This window comes from Fonsecaea monophora (genome assembly GCF_001642475.1).
Source record: "Fonsecaea monophora strain CBS 269.37 chromosome Unknown Scaff10, whole genome shotgun sequence".
Lineage (NCBI taxonomy): Eukaryota > Fungi > Ascomycota > Eurotiomycetes > Chaetothyriales > Herpotrichiellaceae > Fonsecaea > Fonsecaea monophora.
In genome coordinates this window covers 446,481-462,375 of record NW_019173941.1, presented here as the reverse complement: position 1 = coordinate 462,375, position 15,895 = coordinate 446,481, and the positions used below count along the sequence as shown (strand labels likewise).

At 50.9% G+C, this 15,895-nt stretch overlaps 6 protein-coding genes across 6 annotated transcripts; 3 read left to right on the top strand and 3 right to left on the bottom strand.

The window, feature by feature from the left end:
• Nucleotides 1–1,360: 1,360 nt before the first annotated feature.
• On the bottom strand, nt 1,361–3,472 carry AYO21_02428 (hypothetical protein; the record flags this gene model as incomplete). The annotated part of the gene is made up of 1 exon (XM_022652407.1): nt 1,361–3,472. The coding sequence occupies one exon, from the start codon at nt 3,470–3,472 to the stop codon at nt 1,361–1,363; it is 2,112 nt and encodes a 703-aa protein (XP_022515443.1).
• A 345-nt stretch (nt 3,473–3,817) lies between these two features.
• On the top strand, nt 3,818–5,512 carry AYO21_02427 (hypothetical protein; the record flags this gene model as incomplete). The annotated part of the gene is made up of 1 exon (XM_022652406.1): nt 3,818–5,512. One exon carries the CDS (start codon nt 3,818–3,820, stop codon nt 5,510–5,512), a length of 1,695 nt encoding a protein of 564 aa, XP_022515442.1.
• Nucleotides 5,513–5,629: 117 nt separating this feature from the next.
• AYO21_02426 (hypothetical protein) lies at nt 5,630–7,243 on the bottom strand (the record flags this gene model as incomplete). Its single annotated transcript, XM_022652405.1, has 2 exons — nt 5,630–6,574; nt 6,629–7,243. The coding sequence occupies 2 exons, from the start codon at nt 7,241–7,243 to the stop codon at nt 5,630–5,632; spliced, it is 1,560 nt and encodes a 519-aa protein (XP_022515441.1).
• A 1,538-nt stretch (nt 7,244–8,781) lies between these two features.
• AYO21_02425 (hypothetical protein) lies at nt 8,782–9,189 on the top strand (the record flags this gene model as incomplete). The annotated part of the gene is made up of 1 exon (XM_022652404.1): nt 8,782–9,189. One exon carries the CDS (start codon nt 8,782–8,784, stop codon nt 9,187–9,189), a length of 408 nt encoding a protein of 135 aa, XP_022515440.1.
• Nucleotides 9,190–9,865: 676 nt separating this feature from the next.
• Nucleotides 9,866–10,826, top strand: AYO21_02424 (hypothetical protein; the record flags this gene model as incomplete). The annotated part of the gene is made up of 2 exons (XM_022652403.1): nt 9,866–9,920; nt 9,979–10,826. 2 exons carry the CDS (start codon nt 9,866–9,868, stop codon nt 10,824–10,826), a joined length of 903 nt encoding a protein of 300 aa, XP_022515439.1.
• Nucleotides 10,827–11,229: 403 nt separating this feature from the next.
• AYO21_02423 (hypothetical protein) lies at nt 11,230–13,367 on the bottom strand (the record flags this gene model as incomplete). The annotated part of the gene is made up of 4 exons (XM_022652402.1): nt 11,230–11,663; nt 11,717–12,751; nt 12,806–13,269; nt 13,327–13,367. The coding sequence occupies 4 exons, from the start codon at nt 13,365–13,367 to the stop codon at nt 11,230–11,232; spliced, it is 1,974 nt and encodes a 657-aa protein (XP_022515438.1).
• Between the last annotated feature and the right edge of the window lie 2,528 nt (nt 13,368–15,895).

Sequence of the window (15,895 nt, the reverse complement as noted above, 5' to 3'; positions counted from 1 at the left end):
TGTTTACAACGACGTCCAGCACTCCAAACGCTCTAGTTCCACCAATTCGCCGTTGGGCCTACCTCGAAAGTTTCTGCGTCGTGACTTGCCACCGTCTTTCTCGCCGTCTTCGGGAGGCCTTCTGTACCGAAAGAATTGATGTTCAAGCCTCGGTCTGAGACATTTGCCATATTCCGCCGGATAGACTCAGAGACTGTAGGAATAAAGATCGAAAGAAGTCGTGGGCCGGCAAAAATAATGCCAGCCAATCCCCATGTAGCTAGCTAATCAGTGATGATCTGACGAGCCATTTTCCTTAGTACGGCCTTTCCACTGGGAGTCCTCAGGATCAGCAAATAGCAGCAGACGAGCTCTGTAAATGAAGGTCTCTCCGGCGACCTCAACATTTGCGACCTTCCAGACCTACGTGAAACAAAGTTTTAGTCTGCTTTGCGTCTCGCGAGCACGTTCCCACACACCGAGATGATGGGTTCAACAACAACTACCACCAGACCGGAAGCCGAAAACGTCGCATATCGAGGCGAACCATTGCCAAATGTCTCGGACGACCTTGTTGTTCTCAATACGCTAAAACTCGACTGCGACGAGAACTTGTGGGTACCACAGACAAAGAATGTTTGGTTTCCGCCCTTTGCTTTTCAATGTCAGTCAGGGATACTTTGTCAATCTACTTCGAGTTCGGAAGAGCGGGATCCTGTCGCGACACCGACACTCCGGGCCCCTGTATGCCACCACGCTTCGAGGACGGTGGCACTATCTCGAACACGACTGGTGGGCGGAGGAAGGCAGCTTTGCGTTCGAAACCACCGGGAGACATCCATACTCTCGAGGTGCCAAATGGTGTAAAAGAAAATGATCACATTGTTTCACGTTACCGGCGCGTACATCTACGTTGACCCGGATGGAGTGCCACAGGGTGTCGAAGACGTGTTCAGCAAGCTACAACTGGCGAAGGAACACTACAAGAGGGTAAGCTTGGGGGAGAACTTCGTCGACCAATTTATTTGTAAATTTTAGGGTATTCAATGGAGGGTCGACAGAATGAGTTGATAGTCCGGAATGCCAGAGGAGGAGGGAGGGGGTGGGGGGGGAAAGAAGGGAAATGATCAATCTAATACTATCTGACCTTCGCAGTTTTGTCACATTCCCTTTATCTGTGCTTCGTGACCACAAAGGAGAAAAAGAGTGGAAAGCGAACAAGCCGGTTGACGCTAAAGCCTGATGGTCTTTGCTATATTACCAGCAGATTCTGCTCCATTGTGAGAAATTGTCAAATGAGAGTCCTATGGAGTTCTAAGTTATACAGGACTGTAAACGCCGCCCGTGCAAGAAAGAGGTGGTCAGGTGCCGTGGTGCTCAATCAGAGTCTCGAAAGATTGGACCTGCTGGCAGGTGACACATTTCCCCAGACCAATTCCTCTATTTTCCTTTGAGATGCCTGCACTCCCTCTCCAAGCACCACTTCCTCGCTTCTCCAATCTGTATTGAAAGTGAGCTTGTTGAGTGGATTCATCTCGTGGGCCTGCTTGAACAGGCGGTTGTAGACGTCGCCATCATAACTGCCCAGAGCACTTTGGAGGAGATAATCCGGAATTTTCCATGCATCAACGAGGCTGACCGCATGTGGTCGTAACTTGGCCATGATGTAGGCGACCTCATCCTTTAACCTGGCCATTTCGTCAACGGTAATCAATCCTGATGCCAAAAACTCGGTTGGCCGGGTCAGGATTGTTTTCAGAGAGAAGAGCTTGAACATCAGCCGCATCACATCCCAGGTCTTATCTGACAAAGGAGGCCCCGATCGGGTTTGGAGCGCTGTGAAATAATTGCGCACCAGCAACATTTCCGAGTGAATAATGCTAAGCTCGTGGAGCTCAACCATGAGACTTGTCCAGCCGCGGCCGTTTTCCACCTTTGCCTGGTACACTTGATGTCCTACCACACAAGCTCGGAGTTCAAATACCCTCACAATTGCGGCGTCGTCGTCGTCGCCGCCTAGAAGTTTGAGGGGTGCTTTTGCTCGGCCAGACAGATATTCTTGATACATCTGCTGCGTAGCATCGCACTGTGCGGAAGGCTGTCTCTTGGCTCTCTCCATGGCCTTGATCAGGTAGCTTGCAGTCTGTTGGGTGATCATATAGTTGTCGCCCTCAACGGTGGGTTTCGACAAATAATCACTGTTTAGTGGAATCATGCCGCTGCCTCCACCGAAACCATGTCCTCCAAGAGCGCGGCGACTGGTTTCTATGCCGTCTGCTGCGAGCATGGTGCAAAGAGCCTTAAGACCGGAGGACAACGCGTGGGTCTCCGCCAACGCTGAGAAGTCATTGCGACTGATGGTCTCCTGGTTGCTTTCGTATAAGGTCCTCATCGCTAGTCCGGTGTAGTGCAAGGCAAAGGTCGTCGCCAGAAGGGGGAACAGTCGCATTTGAACCGTTGGGTAGTCCAGGACGACTAGCTCTGGCGCCGAGGGGTTGGACTCATCTCGATCTTTGAACTGTCTCCGTATCGAGGTGTAACGGATCGCGATGGTGACGGCGCGAGCTAGGATAAGTCTGGCATGCTCCACAATGTCCGCCCTGATTGCGGTCATGGTCCCATAGACCACTTGTTGGACTTGTGGCTTAGTATACGTGCCAGTATTAGGGTCGACCTGCGTATACTTTGATAATAGAGCACTGTGAGGCACTCGATGGTGCTGGAAAAGCATGTAGCCGTTGTCCATAGTAGCATAGCCGTACTTGGGGCCAATGTCACCAATGACGATACCGTCCAGAGGCTGATGAGTCTTCATGTCGCGTATCTGAACAATGAACTGGTGTGGCCCGTAGCTCTTGAATCCAGCGCCTGAGGGTAGTAGCAATTGCGCCACGACTACCGCATGGTTTGCAGTTCTCCCCAAAGAGCCATTCCACCACTTCGAGGCCGTCAGTGTTGGACTGTGAATGACGAAGGTCTTGGTCTGTTGGTCCCATCTTGCTTCACACTCTAGACCTTTGACATTGCTGCCATGCCCTAGCTCTGTTTGCGCATAGCAGCCGAGGACGTCAAATGAATTGATCTTTGGAAGCCAACATGCACGCTGTTGCTCGTTACACTGCTGCTGCATGGACTTTAGGAACATGGTCGAGTTCAGTGCGAAAGGGCTCATTTCATCGACTAGGTACTCGGCCATTTCCACGTCGAGCCTATCCCATTTGTGTTCGGCAACCAAGCGGCGAATCTGTTTAGCTCGCGCAAGTGCTAGATAGTAACGGTCCGGTCGAGCGAGATTGAGTTGGTTTTGTTTGATAAAGATCGAGTGCTTACTGAGGACGTCGAGTATTTTCTTTTGTCGTTCGAGGAATCCATTTTTAGCCAGCAAGTGTTGTGCCAGCTGCTCCGAATTTATGCCAGACCGCATTCGCTCTTGACTGAGCATAGTCGGTCCATCTGGTTGGGCAGGGCGAAGGCTTGCAGTGAAATCTCTCATGTTGGAAGATTCAGTGGGGCTTCCGCTGGTATTGGGAGTAGCAGATTAGATGATGAGGCGTGTTTACAAAGGGTGAGAGAAGCCCAAGGTAACAGCAGCACCAGAGGGGATCTTTGTATCGCTCATGACAAGGAGAGGGCATGGCTAAAGAGATACAGCCGGAGCGGCATTCGGGCCTTGTATCACTCTACCCGTTCACCCTACCTGTGGGACCTGGTGCCGTGTCGGTAGAAGAGTTATACACCCGATCAATAGCCGTCGCGACAACCCGTGCCAGCTTCACTATGTATATTTAGCCACCGTTGGTGGTCTGATAGAAGAGCTTCCGCGCAATGCTTCTCAACCATGAGCTCGAACGACGCCGGCCAAGCTTGCCTGCCGGTGAATCTGGAACTTCCTGGCAGTTTGCTCTTCATTCAGCTTCTGAATCATGCCACCCAGGCTGTTGCCACACCCTTGATCAAAGATCTCACGGAGGGTATTCAGCGATCCGCCATCCAGCTCCTCTCAGACGTGGTCCACTTGCGACAAGTGATTCGTGCCGCTCTACCGCCTGCAGCTCTACAGCAGCTTCAAGATGGCCTACCACTGTATCTCACCATTGTCGCCCCCGGCGGATACCAATTTGTCGTCGCGTTCCTGGCCGTTCTTAGCCTTGGAGCAGTTGCCAGCCCTATCAGTCATCTCTGCCCTCTGAAAGAAGCCTGCTACTATGTCCAAAAGGCCGGGTCCCGAGCAGTTATCGCGGCGACCACGTCACTCAAACAAGCTCAGGCTCTTGCCCATGAGACTTCCAAAACCACAGACCCAAGTTTCACATGTATCCCAGTCCAGCAGGGCTTGGGATTGCAGGAGTTCCACTGGTCTCAATTCACGGTCGAGAATCGTTTTCGCGACCCAAATGCGCCCGGGCTTGTGATATTCACTTCCGGTACGACGGGTCCTCCGAAGGCTGCTGTCATCCGTGTTGGCTCTCTGGATCAAGGGACGATTACACTGGCAGATCAACTCAAGGTTACGAGGTCTGATTCCATGCTTCACGTTCTTCCTGTCCACCATGCCACGGGGATCTGGATCTCTCTGCTTCCTTTCCTGCTGCGAGGCGCTTGCGTGCATTTTAAGTCTGGCACTTTCGATTCTCAGTGGACATGGGATTACTTCAAGCAGCGCAAAGTTACCCATTTCTCTGGCGTCCCAACCATTTACATGCGGATGATGCATCACTATCAAGCCTGTCTAGCCAAGCTACCAGGGGGAGAACGGGACCAGTATACGGCCAGTACCGCTCAGATGAAAGCCTGTCTTTGTGGCACTTCCGCCTTACCGAGGCCGGTTGAGGAATTCTGGATGTCCATGCTCGGCGGTAAGCGTATCGTCCAACGGTACGGTTCAACCGAGGCCGGCATGGTGTTGACTATGCCCTGTGATCCTCTAGAGCAACGTGAAATACCTCTTGGATCTGTCGGGTATGCAGCACCGGGTGTCGATGTCAAACTCTCAGAAGGAACGACTGGAGAGATCCGAGTGAAGTCCTACAACGCATTCCTAGGGTTTCTGAATGACCCTGAGTCGACGGCCAAAGCACACGACTCGGACGGCTACTACGTCTCGGGAGATCTTGCCCAAAGGTGTGGCAACTACTTTTCCATCCTCGGGCGCGCGTCTGTCGACATCCTCAAGTCGGGTGGGTACAAGGTATCCGCCCTCGACATCGAGCGAGAAATATTGTCTCTCCCATACATCAAGGAAGTGTCCGTCGTCGGGGTACCTGATGATGAATTTGGTCAAAGAATTGGCGCCGTGGTGCAAATGCGAAGTGACCAGGGCATCGAGAATCTGAAACTTGATGACTTGAGGGCCGATCTGCGCAAGAACTTGGCCGGATACAAGCTTCCAACCCTGCTCAGGGTCATCGAGACCGAGTTGCCCAAGAGCGTGACCAACAAGGTCGTCAAGAAAACGCTGGGCCCGCTCTACTTCCCTGAAAATTATCGCTCCATCCCCGAGGTCCAGGTGTGGAAGCATACAAGCAAGTTATAAGACTTGCCAACCTATTTCAAGCATGTTGGATTGATAACAAAGGAGGTTTTCTGGACGGCGCCATCCTAACAAGCACCAGCGTCCACCCATTTTAGACTTCCGCTAGATACTACACAATTAGAGCATCTGTTCCACATCATAAGATTGTTCCAACCAGACACCGTCGAAAAGATCCTGATATTGCATGCTGACGTCGTTCGGGACCAGGATGTCGGAGAATAGATTAGGAGGGTCATACTTTAACAAGATGTTGAACATGGCGCTTGTATGGGCAGAAGCGCCTGGAAAATAGTCGAGGTAGCTCACGCCGTCCCATTCCACTAGATAGTCTAGTTGACAGTCGTCAGGTTCTGCTCGCGTTGGAGGTGGATGAGTGTCTGGGCGGCCTTTGGCGGTTGACATGAAGGAATCGCTGCCCGTCAAACTTTCGAATCCGGCGACAAACATCTTTGACGAGTGCCAGTGATTTGCCATCTCCTTCAACGCTGTGAATAAGATTTCCAGGTGTTGTTCTGCGTGCTCTTTGAGACACTCAACACGACGAGCATGGAGGAGAGCCAAGATGGCAATCGCAATCGACCAACCCGCCACGCCTTGCAGAAACCTGAGGGTCCCACGGGCCAGGAAATCCTCAAATATACGTGCAACACATGAAGCGGCGAGGATTCCAGCTGTGTATGCCTTGGGTAACGGTTGGGTCAACCGTTTCATGTAGAGAAGAGTGATGACCGAAAGATAAGGCAAGAAGAGCTGATTCACCTCGCGGTCAAAAGCGCCAGCGTTCGGTTGGAACGGAGGCACCATGCTCTGGGGCAACGAAGTTACCCAGGCTACAAGGTCTTTACTGATGTCTCCTGGGACCGGTTGCCAGTCGGTTCGGGAATTGAGATGTCGAGCCACCCGGCCAACAATCTCACAAAGTCGGACCCAGTGAATAAATATTTCCCCTTGCCGTGATTTTCCGGCCGGAAAATCTTCCAGCGTCAGTGGACGGACGTTGCAATCACTGGGATTGATAGAATAGGGTCGACCCTGACAGATTGATGTAAGACGTTCACGAGCCTGTCCACACCGGTGAGTTAACCAAGTTCCAAGAAGGGAGAGAGGTACGCATACAAATAACGTCCACCAAATGCGGCGTCGAAGTCCTGCTGTTTCTCCAGGCCTCAACACCTGGTCTTTAGAAGGATCTCGGTGCAATCCGATTTCTTGGGCGAGCTTCACCGCGATCCCAGTCCACCAGAACTGGGAGTCCATGCTGACGATGTTTGGGGGTCCGGCACTCCACCAGTACATCAACATAACGGCTGTTATGCGAGAAAGAGGATCGCGCTCATAATTGCCATAGAAAAGAGACTTGGCATTCTCATAGTACTTGGCCGGTGTTTCGTGCTTCAGGAGGGGTGGATTAATCTGACTGCCCAGCAGTGCCAATGCCTGTTTAAGAAGCGAGGAGCTTTCCAATCCAGGATCCTTGAAAATATCTTCTCTTTCTAAGATTGGGCACCACGTGTAGCAGAATTCCAAGTAGGTGTCCATAAAGCTGAATAACAGATGCCTCGATGGTGAAGGCGCGGTTGGCTCGGGCTTTGCAGAGTCCGAAGGATTATCCCCTTCGGGGTTCTGATTCTGGACATGAGTAAAGATGGATAAGAAACCAGACTTTCCCAAATAACTTGTCTCGCCATGTGGATAGGTCTCTCGATCAATGGACTTCGTTTCATCCGTCATACTTTGAATGCGGAACCTGGATGCTTCGCCGTCTCCCTTCCTTGCAGTGTAGGCCAGCATGAGCTCATCTCGAGTCTCAGAAAGTGCACTTCGGTTTTGGCTATTATTTCCAGACGGCGATGTGTTTGAGGCTGAGAAAGCAACCGGGCTCTCTGAGCTGACACTAACAGGTATCGAAGAGGCTGTATGGAGTGGCGCACTCTGCCGAGCGTGCTCCGACCGCCGTGAACCCATCGGTACGCCACGACGTCTCGCGGTTCTCAGTCTGCGCAGTTAATTACGTCGACTGACGATCGAAGACTGTGCACTTACACGCAGGGGGAGCCAGATGCGCGGCAATAGCTACATTGAAAATCGCCCTTGTCACTGAATTGCACATCGCACTTTACCTGGGACAGGGTTTAATGTCATCGACAGAGCATAATAGATTGAGGAGCGACAAACCTTCCTGTCGTGGCATCGAACGCACACCTGAGTGGCTCTTTTATATCGTCTTTCTGCTAAGAAAGTAGAATTGCCGACTCGCATCCTAGAGGAAGGATCTGAGCCAAGAGATAGCCGTCGCTCCACGCTGTGCCGTAATGGTAGCCTCGAGGAATCTGAGCTGTACAGAGAGAATTTAGAGACAAAGACAGGAGTCCTGGAGTAAGTCTGATGTCTAGAAGTCGTGTTAGGGTGTAGCAGATGACTTTGTTTCTGCGCTAGGCACTCGGCGTTCGGGGCATTGATTGGTCAATACCACCCGCTCACCTCGCAGCAGATGTGACGAGCTTCAGTTCTTCCGTTTTACAACTCGGGGGGTCTCTCCTGCCACGTTTGACAATACCGAGAGAGGATCCGTGGCTTTCCAACGAGTTAACAGTGGTGTAGGACGTGGACAGTGACAGTGGCTGGGATCATGTCCTATGCTATGGCTTAGCTTCGGCGAGTACATACCAGCCTCCTGCCGTTAGAAATCACCTCGGCGAAATTTTGGGCCCTGCTGGTAAGAATGCTGGCATGCTATTGCCTTTGCCTGCGGGCTTTGCCTTTTCCCCTCGTCTAGAACGATCTCAAAGTTGGGGAGTCGGCCCAATAGTCCTTTCTGCACGGGTAGGCATACTCAGGTTTCGGCATACTCAGGTTTCGCGGCATCATTCACAATGCCCTCAGAACCAAACTAACCGTTCTGTTTCTCAGGTTACAAGATACGAGGCTAAGGTTCGGCTGTTTGGGAGCCCGTTTGGTTTTCCTGTGGAAGATCGGATCTTTCAGAGTCTCCAAACGTCATTTGTCAATCCGAGATCATTGTTTGGACGATTGACTCACTTGTCGGAATCGGAGGACATTATCAGGATTGACTGTGGAACTAGGCAGGGGGAGCATTTGGCCATGTAGCCCGCGCTTTGACGAAGCAGATCACGATCTCCGTTGAACATGACTTTACAGGCTTGCCTTTAAAGCTTGCTTCAGATGGCCGGAAATAACTGTCCCAACGTATCCCTCACAGTCAGACCGTTGGTCACAGTTCAACGTTTGCTGCTCAACAACATCGCACCATGGGAAGCACAGCAAGGGTCGGTGCCGTGGTGGATGGCAACAGAGGCATGAATAGCTCACCGAAACTTGAGGACAGTTCAGCTTTTGCTGCCTTTATACGGAGAACCGACGGCGACGACGACGACGACGACGACGACGACGACGACTTCTTCCAATGCCTGCCTTGGTGTCGTGGATTATTGGCCGACAAAGACTTCGAGGTGCTCAAGCTTCCACTGAGATGTCCTAAGACAACGTCAACAAGGCATGCCCTCTTCTCTCGGACGCTCAAGACCTGCGACACTATTGGACACTTTCTGGCGCAAGATAGACGAAAGAAAGGCACGCTTTCATATATGGACGAAATTATGAGCAGCACAGTAGATCCGAACCGCAGTTGGCCGCCGAGCTTCGAATACGGTTTCTAAGACCAGTACCAACTCCTAGCGTGGTGGTAATTCGTTCCTGGATTCGGCGCGAGGAGGGGAGAAAGTTCCAAGTCGAGTCGGACGTCACGGACGGAAGAGGTGATCAGCTCGCCACGGGGGGAGGGCATTTTGGTACTCACAAGACGGCAAACGACAAAGCTGTAACGGCGGCTTGCCATTGAACCAAGGGTATTGGAGCGTATCGGATGTCCAGCCTTGCCGCTGTAAGACATTGCGAGACGTTGCTTCTACATTGAACGTGGATCATCCAGAGTCTGCAGTAGATTGGTCCGTGAGCTTTGGAATCTCCATGCTTTCAGCATCCACCCTCAGTGCTTATCCCCATTCAACAGTTGAAGGATTTGTTACGCCTTGAGAGGGATGGAAAGGGGCCCGCACGTCTTCTCGGCCACCAGAGCACATGAGAGCGGCGGTTTTGATAGTCTCCTAAATACAAAGAGTTTTAAGGCGGGCTGACTGCCACATAATTTGGCCCAATTGTCTCAGACTCCGAAATCCACCTAATTAGCCGATCCGCGATGCCCGGTAATCCGGCAGTGAAGCAAGTTCTTAGCCGTCGCGTTACTCCCGTGGTCCCTTCCCGCCCCCCCCCCCCCCCAACAAACTAGGAGTTCTCCCCCTCTCCTGTCAAACAAACCAGAGAGCAGACGCAAGTATGGCTGCAATAGACCTTAAGGGGAAGGGGGCAATTGTCACCGGTGGCGGCTCAGGTAAAGTAAATGTCTGGCTTGAGAGAGTTGAGGCCATCCAGCTGAGAAGTCACTGTAGGGATTTGCCTGTCATTAGTCCGCCAGCTGTACGCCGCCGGGTGCAACGTCTTGATTTGCGATCTATCCCTTCATCGTGAGGCAATCGCATGGCTCGACACAATCCAGAAGGATGCAACAACTTCGTGGAAGAGAGAGTCGCGCGGCCCCAGTGTCGCATTCCGCAAGATCGATGTGTCCCAGTGGAACGAGCTTGAAATGGCCTTCCAGTACTATGCTGAGATTTTCGGCGGTGTCCCCGATATTCTCTGTCCGGGCGCAGGAGTCTACGAGCCGTCGTTCAATAACTTTTGGAACGACCGAGACGACACCCATTACTCAATGCTACGCATCAACCTTGAACATCCCTTGAAAATGTCGCGGATTGCGATCCGCAAGTGGGTCCAAGCAGCACAGCCGGGGTATATCGTCCTTGTGTCGAGCACTGGAGCCCAGAAACCAAGCATGCTGACTCCGCTATACGGAGCGGCGAAGCAAGGAATCAGTAATTTTGCCAGGTGCATGGCAAGGCTTCAAGAAATGGAAAACATCCGCGTGGTCGCTATTGCCCCTGGACCAACCATGTCGCCGATGATATACGATCACGCTGAGGCTCTCAGGTTCGTTGATCCGCAGAAGGATAAGCTATCGGAGCCAGACGAGATGGGTCGCGGGATGATGGCGGTCTGCTTCGACAAGGACAAGTTCCCCCCCGGAACGGTACTTGAGGTAACGCATCCAGATCGTTGGAGGGAAGTCTTCCTTCTTAACGATCCCGGCCCAGGTGCCCATGCGTATACTAGCAGGAAAGAGGAAGGGATGGCTGATGTACATGCAGCGCTCGAGGCTGATAGGTCAGGACACAAGTGAGTCACATACGTCCTCCACCTTAGAAATGTCCATCATCGGGATGGAAATTGCCATGAAAGAAGCTGCTGTTCACCACCATGAGTCCCCCATAAGTTCTCGGTATCTCATCTTGGATGAAAAGGAGGGAAAATAGAGTATGAATACATAGAGACGTCTCAATCACAAGCGTAAGCTGCATCTATGTGAGTGACTATAGCTCAATTCATGGACTCGCGTGACAAAAAAAAGGGGGCGCCTGTGCGAAGAGAGTCAATTGATTGGGGTAATAAGATTGCGCGGACGCTGAATTCTGCTCCTCCAAATCTGTCTATATTTCAAAGTCAATGGGGATCTCGGGGCCAATTTCTCTTTTCGAAACTTCGGTGTATCGTCAGAAAAATCCATTGAATCCCAAAGATTCAGTTTAATAATAGAGATAAGCCGCCTCAGGATGCTCTAAGAACCATGTATCATCGCCGCCATCCATCTCTCTCGTTGAAAAGCCGTTGCCCAAGTAAGAAAATCTGTTATTTGTCCAGTAGGTATAGTCAAAGTCTTCGAATTTCGGCCTCTCAAGCGAATGGAACCAGTGTATCCTGCTGCCGGGATGTATGGCTAGGATAGGCCCATCCACAGTTCCGTTCTTGAACCACGATCGGCATTTAGCCGCCCAGGCTGTACGAGGCATGAAGTGATGGATATGCGTAAGGAAATCATCACAGGCCGCCTGTTTGACGTCGTATGCCTTGATATTCTCTGTCTGTGCCTTTGTAATGAGCTGCATCACGTATTTGGAACATTGCTCGGTAATCGTAAGAATACTGCCGTGCGAAATAGGCGCATTAGGGCCAAGGAAGACTGCAAGATCAGTAATCACCTCAACAGTAGCTGAGCAAAAGGGAAAGACTCACCAAAATAGTTCGGAAACTTTGGAATCGCCATGGACAGATAAGCGAACGGGATGTTTTTGGACCAGACATCACTGAGACTGATCTTGTCTCGTCCGATGACAGGGAAGCGTGGAGAAAAGGACACATCGAACCCAGTTGCACACACAATAGCGTCCAACTCGATATGCTCTCCGTCTGACATCACGAGGCCAGTTTGGTCAACTCTCGAGATGGAGGCGTCGGTGATAATTCGAACATTCTCTTTGGTGAAACTTTCCAGATATCCGACCCCTGGGGTAATCCTTCGGCAGCCGACCGGGAACGAAGGGATGATTTTCTCGGCATACTTGCGGGCACCCTCTGGCCCAAGGAGGGATATCATGCTATCGTATGCTGCCTGTCGAACTTCCGCCGCTTTTGCGCTCCCATTGATCAGCATCTGGAACTTGCTGTTGATCTCTCGTTCAACCTGTTTCCTAAATGCCAGATATGATTCAGGTTCATTGCGGAAGTGTTCTTTCTGTTCCTCGGTAAAGACGTCGGGCATAGAACCTCCTCGAAGGGATGGATACCTGGACGCCGCTCCCGGCGTCACCCATGTTGGTGAGCGAATGATATGAACGAGCTGTTTGACTGTCTTTTGCATCTCTGGGACAATCTGGATGCCGGTTGACCCATTTCCAATGACGGCAACCTTGAGATTACTGTAATCCCAGTCGCTTGGCCAGTTCGCGCTATGCACTAGCTTTCCTTGGTAGTCATGAAGACCAGGAATAGAAGGCCATTTCCAATTGTTCAAAATGCCACTGGCATTGATTAAGTAGTGACACCAGTCGGTAAAAATCAACTGGTTGGCTGTGTCCTCAATCTTCACATTCCAGATGCCACGCTCTTCATTCCATTCGGCGCAAATGACTTTGTGGCGTAGATGAATGTATTTGGCAAGGTCGTACTTATCGACGCAGTGTTGAAGGTAATCCTTAATCTCCTGTGCCGGGGAAAATACCTCAGCCCAGTTGGGATTGGGTTCCCATGAAAATTGGTAGTTGTGCGAGGCTAAGCATTATAGTGAGCATTCGTTTCAACGAACAGACAAGGGATTCCACTTACGGATATCGCATTTGCAACCCGGATAGCGATTCTCGTACCACGTGCCGCCGACGGCTGAGTTTTTCTCATAGATATTCAATGTCGAATTCTGCATGTTTTTTGTAAATTGGTAGGCAAGATTGATACCACTAGCTCCGGCACCAATACTAATGACACGGACTGGACGGATTGTGCCCAAGGGTTCCTCAGAAACCGTGTAGTCCTCTGATATGGTCAAGTGCGGCAACTCCTGGTCAGGATCAGCGGCAGTAGTTTGTTGGTTTGAGTTTGTCTCCTCTGGTAGATGCACCAATGCAACGCCCGTCTTGTGTCCAATGCCGCCATCTACCACCAATGGCTTGGCGGAGACGTTACACTCCATGAGTCGAGCACTGCCTGGTTCGGCCTCGAATACAATGGAAGGCGTCATGCAGGGCACGTGCCTTTCAAAGAATGAAGCAAAGTACTCGGTAGACACAAGAGATCTAAGTCGATCAAGAGCCTTCGTCAAAGGTTTTTTGGAGGCAAATCGAAGGACGTACGCTACCAAGGCGTTGGTATTTATCCAGACGTTTGCTGGCATTTGTTTGATGGCAACCCCATGTCCCCAACGGCAAAATCGCGTCCCCAAGTGCAATTCACAGGGAGTACCACATTACCTCCCACGGTAATGGAGACGAGGAAGAATATACGGTAGTTCGGTAACCCGGCAAACGATATCCCGGTAAGGACAAAGTTGGGGTGAAGGTGGCAGTCACTGGACAATACTCGGCCCGGCATCCTCTCGGAGGCATTGATGTGACTCTGCGTGGTTTTTGGCCTTTTCAGAGAGCGCCTTGAACTGCGACTGATTCGACTTCAGGTATGGACGCGAGAGCAGAATTTGACTGATCCTTCAGTCTATGGCAACATGGAGATGATTGGAACACCTGTTCGGTGGGAAAAAGACACTAGGAGCTTCGGGCGTGATTGAGGCTATATATTTAGTCTCTAGTCTTAGCTATATTAGCTCTACTACTTTGATAACACCATTTAGTGGGATTTTCACAAGGCATGTCTTCAGGTATAAAGTACTTAAAATTAATTTACTAAAATATACAATTATGCAAATATTATTAAATGAATAACTTTTAAAATCACACAACAGAAAGCGCCGGAGTCTGGATTTCACGATGGCTCTAAATAGGCCTGAAACGGCCACAGGGGATGGATATAGTAGACAGTCTACTCAGTAAGGATTCTGACAATGTATATAGCAGGGAATCTCAAGGGCTGGGCTTACGACAGTCCCATGAATTCATGGCCCTCCGTATACAGCCTGGAACTACACACAGTACAGCCGCATGGCCTGACAAGCACTCCCCAAACACTGCTCAGAGCTCCTTCTAATCGAGGTGGACGCTGCACCCCCCACCAAGCAAAAAGGAAACGAAAGGAAACACACAAGCGATGCATCAAGTCTCACATTATTCTATCCCGATTTGATTGGATTTGACGAGTTATAAGAGGCCATTTTCTGGGCAAATGCATACCAAGGCTGTACGGGCCGAGGCCCCGAGTGTTGTGTCCGTAGGCACTAACCAATGGTTGGATGAAGGAATCGGCAAACCCATCCAACGTGTCACCACGCGGACGGTAGGATCAAAAGTTTCCAGGCAGCAGGCTTGACCGAAACGAATGAGGGGGACGGGCATCAGGCAGCGCTCCCTGTGGCTTGTCCAGTGCTCGGGCGTACTCCCCCAGTGCTCCCATGTACTCTGCCACGGCTCCCTCGATGCTCCATCACGTACCAGATCAAAAGCGGCCTCGCCCCCTTTCCTGAACGAAAAAGGGAAGGGATAAAGCCCAGTTCGGGGCATGAGGTATATATATATATGTAATATTTTCATTCAGATGATTTCATTTTTACATTTTCGCATTCATGCATATCTTACATATGCATAGATCCTTCAGCTGTGCAATGTGGGTCGGGCATGAGTGGCGCACTCGGTCGAACGTGGAGGAGATCCTCCCGATGCTCCTGATCTCGGTCTTTCTTTTGAAAATGGAAAGTCTCTTCTTCCTCTTTCGTCTCCCTGTACCTCATACAAGTAAGGCCGGAATCTACCGACCTTTTTGATCTCACCACGCCGCCCCAGCGGTGCTTCGGTGGCCCTGGTGCCGCTCGTATATATAATTTATTATCACTTGACGTCAGCTTCGCCAGGTACATATCGACGATGACGCCGAGTTTTACTTGGTACTCAAAGCACCCAAGACCCTAATGGTGCTCATACTTAATTTATTTCAGTTGGGGTTAAAGCCCCGTCCATCAATGGTGCAGGAAATTTCCCCCCAGCATGGAACCGCCAATCGGACAATGATGATCTGCGAGGGCAAAACTAATTCATCTGGTGCTTAGTAACTCTGGAGGTGGAGGCTTTGGCTGGACGTGAAGTTAGAATCTGACGTGATACTGTACGGGGGTATGAACATATGTACATACATTCTTGGCCTCGTGTGTAGTAGGTGTAGCCACAGATGCACGGATGAGAATCACCATGTGAAGAGACTTGAAAAAGATGAAGAGCGTGCCTCGCAAGGTCCAGCGAAATGAACGTCAAGAAGTGGAGACATTCCAGATGCGGTGGGGCCATAAGGCTACGTCTGTATTTGGAGCGACTATACGAGGATATATTATTCCCCCTGTCCTCGTACGCTCCGTTACTTTCCTCGAACAGGAGCACTCTATGAGGACAAGAGCTATAATGTTTTCGTATTTCACGCCAAAAGACTCATCGTCAAGTGCTTACTCCGTATGCATACAGATTCGTACGTCCCTTTACCAGGTTCGCTCGAGCCACGGCCTAATCCTTGCGGGGCACAACGGCTCGTTTCTTCCTCCCTGGCGCCATGTGTGGGACATTACAAGTCTAGGCCACTAATACTTCGACTCCTTATTCCGTATGTAGCTGTTTCCGGAGGGCTGGGTCAACTTTGGGAATTGTGAGTTAGATATTACGCCCAGACGGGGGAATTGATTGACCTGGACCGAGTATTAATCATCTTACCTTATACGAGTTTTGTCACCTCGTCGCCACTCGTATGGAGTACACTGCCAACTCCCGAACA